Below are 13,253 nucleotides of genomic sequence, written 5' to 3' on the forward strand. Positions count from 1 at the left end.
CCAGTGCTTAGTAGAGTGCCAGGAACAAAGAAAGCACGTCCACAAATACCATTAACAACAACTAGCTTGTATCTTGCTCAGCCCTTGTATCTTTCTCAGTGCCTGGCACAGAGTAAGCGCTTAAAAAATACCATAAAGAAAAAAAAATGATGAGTTTGAACGCAATCCCTGCCCCCCACCGGCCTGCGGATGTAGGGAAGGGCTGGTGTTTTACCCATGAGGAAACGGAGGCCCAGGGCGGTTAAGTGACTCGCCCAGGGACACACAGCAGGGGGGCGGCAGAGGCGGGATTCGAACCGGGGTCTCGCTCGTTCCGGTTCCCGCGGATTGTCTGTGTTTAGCAGACCTGAAGGTGAAGGAGACTGCACCATCAGAGCTCTCCGGGTTGAGAGTCGTCTTATCGCACCGACGGAGATTTTCAAAACCCAAGGGGAGAAAGCGGACTCCGCTTTGCCTCCAATTTCTCTGGCTTGGCGAGGAAGGGGGAGCGATGCTCATTATAAATCCCACACAGGGAATTGTTTTCTTCCTTTCCTTTTGTTTGGTTTTTTTTTTGTTCTTGTTGGTTTTGGGTTGTTTGGTTTTTCTTTTTGGCAGGTTTGGGGAAGGAGAAATCTACGCCCCAAGTTATGTCTTGTGAATAATGCATGGGGCATTTATAATTTATGGTGGATTTAACAGAAGTCGGAGTCTAAGTGGCGGGGGCCTATTAACTATTTATGAGCCCGCCCGGGCGGCTGACAAGCTCTGCTGGATGCGGAGATCACAGGCGGGCGGGGGAGCGTCGCTGTGTTGTAGCGAAGCTTGAAGGACGGAGTCTGGCCTGGACTGAAGCCCTCCATCCCCCCCGCCCACCAGGCCGGACTGAGCCGGGGTGCGTTCATTCATTCAATCGTACTTGTCGAGCGCTTACGGTGTGCAAAGCAGTGTACTAAGCGACTGGGAAGGGCAATTTGGAAATAAAGAGAGACAATCCCTGCCCAAACAGGGCTTACAGTCTATGTAGGGGGGGGACAGACATTACTAGAAATACATAAATTACAGATATGGACGTAAGTGCTATGGATGAGGGGTGGAAAGATTCCCCTATAACGGACTCCCGGGCTCCCAGCTCCACAGCACTTACATCCATATCTGTATTTTTATCCAGTTCAATTAATGTCCATCTCCCCGTCCCAGGACCGCAAACCCACTGGGGGCAGGGAATGTGTCAGTCACATTGCTAAATTGCCCTCTCCCAAGTGTTTAATACAGTGCTCTGCATACAGAAAGCACACAGTAAATATGATTGACCGTCTGACTAGGGAGAAGGAAAGACTTTTTAAAAATATGGTATTTAGTAAGTGTTTAGTCTATTCCGGGTGCTGTACTGAGGACTGAAATTCTATGGAAAGAATCTAGCGGAAAGGGCCCCGAACATCACGAGATCGATACGGCGATGGTATCTATTGAGCACTTAATACGTGCAGGGCACCGTACTATGCGCTTGCGTGAGTACAATACGTCGGAGTTGGCATACGTGTTGCCTGCCCACAGTGAACTTGCGGTCTAGAGGGATGACTTGCTTTCTCATCCTATCTCTGCCACTGACCTGCTGGGTAACCTTGGAGAAGTCACTTCACTTCTTCATCTGTAAAATGGGGAAATGTGGCTTAGTGGAAAGTCACTTAACTTTTCTGGGCCTCAGTTTTCTCATCTGTACAATGGGGATGAAGACTGTGAGCCCTTTGTGCGACAGCTTGATTACCTTGTATCTACCCCAGGGCTTAGAACAGTGCTTAGGACATAATAAGCACTTAACAAATGCCATCATTATAATTATTATTATTATTATTATTACAGTGCTTGGCACAGGGTGAGCGCTTAACAAATACCAACATTATTATTATTATAATAGATACCTGCCTCTTCTCATCTTCTATCACAGACCAAATAATAATAATAGTTATCCCCGCTGTTGGGTAGGGATTTTCTCTATCTGTTGCCAAACTGTACTTTCCAAGTGCTTGGTACAGTGATCTGCACACAGTAAGCGCTCAATAAATACGATCGAATGAATTAAAATAATGAGGATGACGGCGATAATAATAATAATGATAATGACATGGTCTTTATTACGCACCTTCTACGTGCCAGGCACTGTACTAGGTGCTGGGATAGATGCAAAATCATCAGGTGTCACAGGGGGCTCCCGATCTAAGCAGGTGGGACAGTAGGTTTCGGATCCTCATTTACGGATGAGAAAACTGAGGCACGGAGACACCAAGTGACTTGTCCACGGCCACGCAGCAGTTGAGTGGCGGAGCCGGGATTGGAGCTCCCCTTTTCCCTCTGCTCCCTCTACCCCCGCTTCACCTCTCCGCAGCTAAACCCTCTTCTCCCCGCTTTCCCTCTGTTCCTCCCCGTCTCCCGTCCCATCCCCTCGGCACCGGTACTCGTCCGCTCAACCGTATATATCTTCATCACCCTATTTATTTTGTTAATGAGATGTACATCGCCTTGATTCTATTTATTTGCTATTGTTTCAATGAGATGTTCTTCCCCTCGATTCTATTTATTGCCATCGTTCTCGTCCGTCCGTCTCCCCCGATTAGACCGTAAGCCCGTCAAAGGGCCGGGACTGTCTCTGTTACCGATTTGTCCATTCCAAGCGCTTAGTACAGTACTCTGCACATAGTAAGCGCTCAGTAAATATTATTGAATGAATGAATCCAGGTCCTCGTGACCCCCGAATCCGGGCCCTTTCCCCTAGGCCAAGCTATTCCTTGCCCTTTAGACCGTGAGCCCCGTGTGGGAAAGAGACTGCGCCTGGTCCGCTTATCTTGTCTCTATTCCAGTGCTTGGGAGAGTCCGGTAGAGTCTATAGATATGGTCCCCGCCCCTGAGGAGCTCACAGTCTACCGTGTGCACAGCACTGTTCAGAGCGCTTGGGCGAGTCCCGTACAATGAGCAGACATGACCTTTGCACTTGAGGTTACAGGATTATAATAATAATGGCATTTGTTAAGCGCTTACTATGTTCCAGGCACTGTTCTAAGCACTGGGGTTGATACAAGCGAATCGGGGAGGGCACAGTTCCTGTCCCAAACTGGCCTCACGTCTCAATCCCCATTTTCCAGATGAGGTAACTGAGGCCCACAGAAGTGAAGTGACTCGCCCAAGGTCGCACAGCAGACGAGTGGCGGAGCCGGGATCAGAACCCATGACCTCCTGACTCCCAGGCCCGCGCACGGTACTAAGCATCTGGGAGATTCCGATAGGGCTAGTAGATGCGATCCCCGCCCTCGAGGAGTTTTACGGTCAACCGTGAGCGCAGCACTGTACTAAACATTTGGGAGAGTCCGATTCAGCGACGGGATAGGATTCTCTGCCCTCCCGGACAGAAACTCGAAGGATTCCGAGGGAAGGAGGGAAGTGGACGGAGCGGTGACTTGGGAATCGATCGATCGTATTTGTTGAGCGCTTACTGTGGCTCTCGGGAGAGTACAGCAGGACGGAGTGGGTAGACGTGTACCTGCCCGCAAGTAGCTTACAACCAGTCAATCCATCCATCGTACTTATCGAGCGCTTCCTGTGTGCAGAGCACTGTACTAAGCGCTCGGGAGAGGACAGTAAGAACGCACCCATTCCCTGCCCGCAAGGAGCTGAGAAACGTCAGGGAGGCGCAGGTCTTCCGGGCTGCCTCCATCCCCGGCCGCGACGTCTCGAAGGAATGGGGAGGGGTCGCCTCCACAGCCCCCCCACAAGGGACTTACCAGCTCCACCCGCCGGCGTCCGGCCCCGAGTTCCCGCTCCGCCAGCGCGTCCATCTCGGCCTTCAGCTCCTCCAGCCTCCTCTGGTAGTAGCGGCTGTTCTCCCTCTCCCGGCTCTCCGCCTCCACGGCCTTCTCCAGCTCCTCGCCCATCTTCAGCACGCTGCCCCGCAGACGGAAAACCAGCACCTGGGGGAGACCGTGGGCGTTGGGGAGGTGGGAGTGGGGGGGACGCCGCGGGAAGGAGACCCTGGGGACGGGCACCGTCTCTCTCACCCGGCTCGAGCTCTTAATAATAATAATCACAGTTAAGGGCTTACTGTGTGCCAGGTACTGTACTAAGCACTGGGGTGGATACAAGCAAATCGGGTAGGACGCAGTCCCTGCCCCACGTGGGGCTCACAGTCTCGATCCCCATTTTCCAGAGGAGGGAACTGAGGCCCAGAGAAGTGACTGATTCGCCCAGAGTCACACAGCAGACCGACGGCAGAGGCGGGATTGGAACCTATGACCTTCTGACACCCAGGCCCGGGCTCTCTCTGCTACGCCATGCTGCTTGATTGCGCCAAAGTCTCTCCGCGTCTCCTCCCTTTCTACTTCTCCTCCCTTCTTCCTTGAAACACCCCGATGGTGAGTCTGGAAGGCCGGTTAGTCAGGAGAAGAATTTTCCTCCTTCTCTAGGCTGGAAGATCACTTTGGGCAGGGTGTGTGCCTGTCCACTTGGCTGGATTATCCTCTCCCTAGCGCTCAGGACGGGACTCTGCCCACAGTAAGCGCTCAGTATATCACCCTGATTGACTGATTGGTTCTCGGAGTGGTTTGCCACGGGCTCAAACTATGTGGCGGGATTAAGAAAGGAGATGGAACTGGATAGGGGAAGGAAGCCTAGATTTAGATTAGATTAGATTTAGATTAGAGAAGCGGCGTGGCTTAGTGGAAAGAGCCCGGGCTTGGGAGTCAGAGTCATGGGTTCGAATGCCGGCTCTGCCACTTGGCAGCTGTGTGACTGTGGGCACTTCACTTCTCTGTGCCTCAGTTACCTTATCTGTAAAATGGGAATTAAGACTGTGAGCCTCATGTGGGACAATCTGATTACCCTGTATCGACCCCAGCGCTTAGAACAGTGCTCTGCACATAGTAAGCGCTTAACAAATACCAACATTATTATTATTATTATTTCAGGGACCTCTAAGTCAACACCAGACTAAGCCCCCTTTTCCTCTGCTCCCCCTCCCTGTCGCCCCAACTCGCTCTCTTTGCTCTACCCCCCGTCCCCGCCACAGCGCTTGTGTATATAAGTGCATATTTATAATTCTATTTATTTATATTAATTAGGTGCATATATCTATATTTATTTATATTGATGCTATTGATGCCTGTTTACTTGTTTTGACGCCTGTCTCCCCCCTTCTAGACCGTGAGCCCTTCTGAGGGCAGGGATTGTCTTTGTTGCCGAACTGTATTTTCCAAGCACTCAGTGTAGTGCTCTGCACACAGTAGGAGCCCAATAAATACGACTGAATGGATGAACGAATGACCACCCACGTCCCCACAGAGGGAACGGCTGAAGGGAACAAACTGCCCAGTTAAACCAGTTGGCGGTCCCTGGGAGCCAGGACTCTGGTGGTCGGGGCTCGAGAGCGGCCAGGGGTCAGGGACCGGAGAGGCCTGGGGGTCAGCGCCCCGGAGAGTTTGGGGGGTCAGAACCCTGGCGCGGCCGGGGATCGGGACGTACCTCCAATCTCTTGATCTGCACCGACTGGAAGTCCAGCTTGTTCTCCAGGTCGCAGATGACGGCTTCCTGCCGGCTGACGATGCCGCGCTCCACCGTGCTTCGCTCCAGGAAGTCCAGCCGCCCCTCAGTCGCCCGCAACTGGGGGACACGGGGCCGGGAGGGAGGCGGAGTCACAAGCCGGCCGGGCGGACCACGCCGGTGGCTAGTAGCCTTCCCCGCCCGCGGCTTGAAACCACCGCCGTTTTTCCGGGCAGCTTTCTTCTTCTTCTTAGTTACTGATAATAATCTTATTATTATCGTTATTATTACTATCGTGGCATTCGTTAAGGGCTCACTCTGGGTCAATCAGGTCGGAGCCAGTGCCCGGCCCACCTAGGATTCACAATCAAAGTAGGAGGGAGAACTGGTATTGAATCCCCATTTTACCGACGAGGACACAGAGAAGTGAAGTGACTTACCCAAGGACACACAGTAGGTAGGTGGCAGAGCCGGGATTGGATAATAATAATAATAATGATAATTTTGGTACTTGTTAAAACTCATTCTGTGCCAAACACTGTTCTAAGCGCTGGGGCAGATAGGAGTTAACCAGGTTGGACTCGGTCTCCGTCCCACGTAGGGCTCAGAGTCTTCATCCCTGTTTTACAGATGAGGGAACTGAGGCCCAGAGAAGTGAAATGACTTTACCAAGGTCACCCAGCAGACGAGTGGTGGAGCCGGGATTAGAACCCAGGTGCTCTGACTCATCTGGACAGTAACACAGCGGACCTTTGGAGGGTGGGGTTGGTGCCTCCCGACTCTACTGGACTCCTCCCAAGTGTTCAGTTCAGTCCTCCGCACATAGTAAGTGCTCGGAACCTCCCGCTGAGGGCCCGATATGTGAAATTCCCTTTGCTGATTCTGAGGCGGGGCCTCGGGAGATGCAGGGAATGGAAGAGGAATTAGAGAACAACAGAATCCTGGGGATTCGCCGATTTCTTTGCTGGCCCCTGGCTCCCGGCCCTCGGCTCCGGCGGAGGTACCGACCTGCACCGCGTTTGGGAAACCTGAGGGAGACGGGCGATAGGGGCGCATCCGGTGACCCAGATACAGTTCCCGACCCCTGCCCCGTCTTGGACCAGGACCCGACGGGACTTACCTTCTCCCGGAGGCTTTGCTTCTCCTGCTTGGCTTCCTCCAGCTGTTGCTGGAGCTCCCGGATCTGAGCGATGTCGGCGGCGGACTGGGGAGAGGGAAAAACCTCACTGACCGGGAAAATCCTCCGGGTCGACCACGTCCTCCCCTCGCCCCCCCTGCCCGCTGGACCCCAGGGGGCTGTTATTTGAGCAGTTTCCGTGTGCGGAGTCCAGTACTAAGTACTTGGGAGAGGACGATACAACCTAGTTGTCACCCACCTTCCCTGCCCTCAAGGGTCTTGTAGTCTATCGATCAAGCGGTGGTATTTACTAAGCACTTACTATGTGCACAGCACTGGATTAAGCGCTGGGGAGAGTATAAAACCACAGAATCAGCGGACACGTTCCCTGCCCGTTCCGAGCTACGGGGGAGACGGACGTCGACATCGGCCAGTGGTATTTATTGAGTGCTTGCTATGTGCAGAGCACTGGATGAAGCGGTTGGGAGAGGACAGGCCAACAGAGTGAGCGACACGTCCCCTCCCCTTAACGAGCTTCCAGTCTAGAAGGGAGGTGACTGACTGACTGTGGAGAACTCCCCGCCACCTGCCTGCCAGGCGACCTTGGGCAAATCACTTCCCTTCCCCGGGTCTCAGTGAGCTCATCCGCTAAATGGGGATGAAGACCGTGAGCCCCACGTGGGTCAGGGACCGGCTCCAACCCGATGAGCTTGTATCACCCCAGCGCCTGGTACAGTTCCCGGCACATAGTGTGCTCAGTGAGCACTCAGTAAATATCAGCAAATGAATACCTTACGGTACAGCGACTGTGTCCAATCTGATTCACTGGATTCTACCTCAGCGCTTAGAACAGTGTTCGACACATGGCCGAACAAATGCCAGCATAATAATTAAAATCAGTAACGGTTCAGAAAGGCTTCCCCCCATCCCCGTTTCCTCGTCTCTTCCGCCCCGGCGCCCCTTGCCCGCAAAGAAATGTACAAGCAGCAGTGGCTTGAGATTGGGCCTTGGAGTCAGTAGGTCATGGGTTCCAATCCCACCTGTCTGCTGTGTGACCTCGGACAAGTCACTTGACTCCTCCGGGCCTCGGTTCCCTCACCTGTCAAATGGGGACTGAGGCCGCGAGCCCCGCGCGGGCCAGGGACCGGGTCTAACCCGATTAGCTTGGATCCACCCCAGCGCCGAGTAGAGTGCCTGGCACCCAGTGAGCGCCTACCGAACACCGTGACGACGAGGATGACGACGGGAGGAGGGGAACGGGCTGGGGGTGAGGGTCCCTCACCTGGGCGATGAGGTTCTTGTGCTTCGTCAGGATGTCATTCAGGTCCTCTTGGTCTTCGTCGAGGCGCCGGAGGAGGTCGGCTCGCTCGTGCTGCAGCTGGTACAGCTGCTCCTCTACCTAGAGGGAGACACGGGCACCTACCACAGTCCAGCGGGCGGGCAGAGGGGGAGACTGGGCCAGGGCGACGGGGGGCGGGGGGTCTGAGATCGGGGTGCTTGTGATCGTGTCAGCGGGTGCCACGTGGTAGGGATGCACTCATTCAGCGTGGCTGACTGGCAAGAGCCCGGGCACGGGAGTCAGAGGACGTGGGTTCTAATCCCGGCTCCGCCACTGTCTGCTCTGTGACCTCGGGCAAGCCGCTTCACTTCTCGGTTCCCTCATCCGTCGAATGGGGATGAAGACTGTGAGCCCCACGTGGGTCAACCTGATGACCTTATATCTACTCCGGCGCTCAGAACACTGCCTGGCACATAGTAAGCGCTTAACAAATACCATCGTTATTATTATTCATTCAATCGTATTTATTAAGCGCTCACTGTGCTCAGGGCACAGCACTAAGCGACTGGGAGAAGAAAGTAAACAATAAATAGTGACATTCCCTGTCCACAAAGGTGTCACGGTCTAGGATGCACGACTGTGAAGCGGTGAGCCCGCGGGCGGGTGTGTGTGGGAGAGACTGAGTGGCGGTCGGTGGGCATCACTGGGTAGCGAGGGCGTGGTGGTGTAAAGGGGTGTGATTTTCTAGGTGTGCGTGACTGTGCAGCGGGGTGTGTGTGTCTTTGTGTGTGAAATTGAGCAGTGCTGTGTGTGAGTCCCTGGATAGGGCATGTGTCAGTGTGATTGTGTAAGGGGCTGTGATTCTGTAGGGGTGGAGGACTGTGAAGCAGCGTATGGGGGTGATTGCGGAGCGGGCCGTGGGAGGGGCGTGCGTATGATTGTGAAGCCGTGTGTCTGTGTGTGTTCAAATGGTTTTCCTGAACTCTCTTCCCCTTTTCAAAGCCCTCCTGAGAGCTCGCCTCCTCCAAGAGGTCTTCCCAGATTGAGCCCCCCCGTTCCCTCTGCTCCTCCTCCCCTCCCCATCGCCCCGACTCCCTCCCTCTGCTCTACCCCCTTCCCCTCCCCACAGCACTTGTATATATTTGCACATATTTATTGCTCTATTCATTTTATTAACGATACGCATTTATCTCTGGTTCTATTTATCTATTCTGATGGGAGTGATGCCTGTGCACTGGTTTTGTCGTCTCTGTCCCCCCCTTATAGACTGTGAGCCCGCTGTTGGGTAGGGATTGTCTCTGTTGCCGAACTGTCCTCTCCCAAATGCTCAGTACAGTGCTCTGCACACATTAAGCGTTCAATAAGTACGACTGAAGGAATGAAATGCTGGTTGAAGTACAACACAGAGGACGATACAACAGGGTTGGCAGAGACGTTCCCCGCCCACAAGGAGCGTACAGTCTAGCTTAAATCTCCAACATTTTGTACCGGATCTATTAACCCTCATCTCTGGCTCTCTGGGGCATCCTTGTTTATTTCGTCCGTATATTCCGGGCCTCGCTTCCCTCATCTGTAAAAGGGGAATAAGACTGTGAGTGTCCAACGTGATTAATGTTGGGATTCGTTAAGCGCTTACTATGTGCCGAGCACTGTTCTAAGCACTGGGGTAGATACAGGGTAATCAGGTCGTCCCACGTGAGGCTCACAGTTAATCCCCATTTTACAGATGAGGTAACTGAGGCACAGAGAAGTGAAGTGGCTTGCCCACAATCACACAGCCGACAAGTGGCAGAGCCGGGAGTCGAACCCATGACCTCTGACTCCGAAGCCCAGGCTCTTTCCACTGAGCCACGCTGCTTCCCCAATTAGCTTGGATCTACCCCAGGGCTCAATACAGTGCCTGGCACGTAGTAAGCACTTGACAAATACCATTAAAAAAAAACTGACCCTTGATTCTGATCACTTCATTTCTCGATATCTTTACCTCTGCGACCACCCCATCAGAATAATAATAATTATGGAATCTGTTAAGCGCTTCCCATTTGCCAAGCGCAGCACTACCCGCCGGGGGAGATACGAGGTCATCAGCAGCACGAGGCAGAGCCGGGAATAGAACCCAGGTCCTTCTGACTATCCACTAAACCGTGCTGCTTCTGTTCGAGTCTTGAGAAGGCTGAACTGGGGTTTTTTGAGCAACCCCTCCACCTCAGCGTACCCTTCCAAATTGTGCGGGTTACGCCACGGGAGGGTCTTGGCCCCCGGCGTGGCCTGGGGAAAGAGTCCGCGCCTGGGTGTCTGAGAACCTGGATTCCAATCCCGGCTCTGCCACTTGTCTGCTGTGACCTGGGGCAAGTCACTTTATTTCTCTGCTTCTACTTGCTTAGCAGGATGGATGGAGTGTGCATTCTTCTCTAATCGGCCGTAGCCGGGCAAGAGAGCACGACCTAAGTAGGCAGATGTCAAAAAAAATATGATCAACTCCACGTTAGGGTGGAACCTACCAGAATCTTGTTCCTGGTGATGCCCTCCAACTCCATGTGCAAGTTCTCCAACTCCGCTGCCATGGTCTTTTGCATCTTCTGGGCCTCCACACACCTGGCCTCGCTGTCTTGCAGCTGGAGGGGGAAGAGATTAATAATCAAGGCATTTGTCAAGCGCTTACTATGTGCAGGACACGGTACTAAGCGCTGGGGTGGGTACACGCAAATCGGGTCGGGCACGGTCCCTGTCCCGCAGGGGGCTCGCTGTCTTAATCCCCATTTTACAGGTGAGGTAACAGGCACGTTCGCTCATTCGATCGTATTTATGGAGCGCTTACTGTGTGCAGAGCGCTGTACTAAGCGCTTGGGAAGTACAATTCGGCAACAGATAGAGACAATTCCTACCCAACGACGGGCTCGCGGTCTAGAAGGGCTTGGGAGGAAGAAGGAACTGCGTGACACGGTCACAGGTTCTAATCCCGACTCTGCCGCACGTCTGCTGTGTGACCTTGGGCAAGTCACTTCACTTCTCCGGGCATCCGTCACCTCATCCGTAAAATGGAAACCGAGGCTGTGAGCCCCACGTGAGACAGGGACTGTGTTCACCCTGATTTGCTTATATCCACCCCAGTACTCAGCACAGTGCCTGGCACCTAGTAAGCACTTAGCAAATACTAAAATTACGATTATCATTAAGGCGAGTCTGCGTGGGGCTCTCGGCGGAAACCCCCGCTCCCCTCCCCACCCCCCAGTCACCCATCCACGGGACCCCTCCGACAAACCCCGATCCTCCCCAGTCCTGCCGCCGCCGCTCGGCTGGAACCCGGCAATCGGGCGCCGAGGTACCGATGACAACCATTATTGGCTAACGGATCGGAATCACCGGTAACTCACGACTGGAGCCGTTTAGGATTGGGGGACGGGGTTGGCAAACGGGTCCTCGGAAGTCACCACATTTACCTCGGCAAAAACCGACCCGTCGGTCGTATTTATTGAGCACTCAATGGAGGGCAGAGCACTAAACTAAGCGCTTGGGAGAGGACGCTAAAGCAGAGTTGGCAGACCTTCAGGCGCTCTTTAGATCTTGATTTTTACAGCTCCGCTATTAAAGCTGCAACGATCCCAAACGCACGGGAACAGATAGGAGACGCCACCTCCGTCCAAAACAGCTCAGGAGGAGACTCCAGGGGGTTCTTTGCTGAGGGGAAATGGATGAGGGTTTGGGCAACTTCCTGGTGCCACTATCTCAGTGTTTACAGTGAAGAGGAAGGACCGACGGAGGGCAAAGCACTGGGCAAAATTCTGGGATCGACGCGAGAATATCCACTCCGACCCAACCCCTGCCCCACATGGGCTGCGTGAGTGAATGCATTCCCAAGCGCTTAGTCCAGTGCTGTGCACATAAGAGCTCAATAAATACGGCCGCATGAATGAATGCTCTCCCAAGCGATTAGTCCAGTGCCCTACACACGAGCGCTGGTGGAATACCATCGCCTGACGGATCGATCGACTGCGGAGGCCGACGGCGGCGAGGAGCCGACTCGCCCCGGCAGCGGTCCCGTGACTACCGGCTCACCTGAGCGCGGGCCTTCTCCAGCTCGTCCTTGGCGCCCGTGTTCCCGGCCTCCCCCAGGGACCCCAGCAGGAGCTGGGCGTCGGCCAGGAGGGCGTGGGTTCTCTTCAAGTCCCTCCGGAGCCGCTTCTCCACGTCGAAGTCCCGGTGGCCGATCTGGAGTCCAAAGGAGCCCCCGTTAGACATCAGATTGACGGACTCTGCCCTTATCTCTGTCATCGACCGATTTCTATTCACCTCCGTCTCCCCCTCTAGACTGTCGGCTCCCTGTGGACACGGAACCTGTCTGTTTATTCCTCTGCTGTCCTCTCCTCAGCACCTAATACAGTGCTCTGCACACGGTAAGTGCTCAGTAAATACCACCGAATGATTGAATGAGAAGCAGCGTGCCTTCGAGGAGGGACCCCGGGCTTGGGAGGCAGAAGGAACTGGGTTCTAATCCCCGCTCCGTCACCTGTCTGCCGTGTGACCTCGGGGCGAGTCGCCTCACTTCTCTGGGCCTCAGTTTCCTTATCTGGAAAATGGGGATGAAGAGTGGGAGCCCCATGAGGGCCAGGGACGGTGTCCAACCTGATTAGCTTGCCAGTGCTTAGAAGAGCGCTTGGCACATAGTAAGTGCTTAACAAGTACCGTTATCATTATTCGTATTATCATCATTATTATTAGCCAAGTCTGTGCGTGGCGGAGAGGTTTCTGAGTTCGGAGGGAACGCTTAACTAAAAAGCAGCGGTTTCTATAGAGCCCCGCGAGGCTCAGGGTCCCCACCGGATCACCGTTCTTTCCCCGAGGATGGACACTGGCTGACTGGAACTTCCCATCTCTCCCTCAGGTACAAGTCTGGCTTGGTGTCATGGAAAAGCCTCGACTTGATGGATGGTTTGGAATCTCTCCCCGGGTGGTCTGGAAACGACCAGACCGGGTCCAGGGATTTCATTCCCCGCCCAGTGCTCCCTTGCTTTCTGCCTCAGCCAGGGGTGAGAGGTGGGGTGGCTCGGCCCAGCCTGGGTCAGCAGCTGCCGCCCCGGACTCCTTCTGGCTGCTGCCGCCCCTTTCTCTTTTTCTTTTTTTGATATTTCTTAAGTGCTTACTATGTACCGGGCACTATACTAAGCGCTGGGGTAGATAGAAAGTAATCAGGTAGGTCACAACCCCAGTCCCACATGGGGCTCACCGATTTAATCCCCTGATGCATAGTAAGTGCTTAACAAATATCATAATGTTATCATCACTCCTCACTACTGGCTTCAAGGCTCTCCTTCACCTTGCCCCCTTTTCCCTCGTCTCGCTTCTTCCTTCTCC

General features: G+C 53.9%; 1 protein-coding gene across 1 annotated transcript in view; it reads right to left on the reverse strand.

The window, feature by feature from the left end:
• Positions 1-13,253, reverse strand: part of MYO18B (myosin XVIIIB) — a 133,705-nt gene that overhangs the window by 31,529 nt on the left and 88,923 nt on the right. The window contains exons 35-40 of the mRNA XM_029049138.1: positions 11,958-12,110; positions 10,403-10,516; positions 7,905-8,021; positions 6,626-6,709; positions 5,488-5,625; positions 3,756-3,941 (exon numbers count right to left, since the gene is read on the reverse strand). Coding sequence (XP_028904971.1) covers positions 3,756-3,941; positions 5,488-5,625; positions 6,626-6,709; positions 7,905-8,021; positions 10,403-10,516; positions 11,958-12,110 — 792 coding nt within the window. The remainder of the gene's footprint in view (positions 1-3,755; positions 3,942-5,487; positions 5,626-6,625; positions 6,710-7,904; positions 8,022-10,402; positions 10,517-11,957; positions 12,111-13,253) is intronic.

The sequence above is a fragment of the Ornithorhynchus anatinus genome, chromosome 21, assembly GCF_004115215.2.
Source record: "Ornithorhynchus anatinus isolate Pmale09 chromosome 21, mOrnAna1.pri.v4, whole genome shotgun sequence".
NCBI classification, from domain to species: domain Eukaryota; kingdom Metazoa; phylum Chordata; class Mammalia; order Monotremata; family Ornithorhynchidae; genus Ornithorhynchus; species Ornithorhynchus anatinus.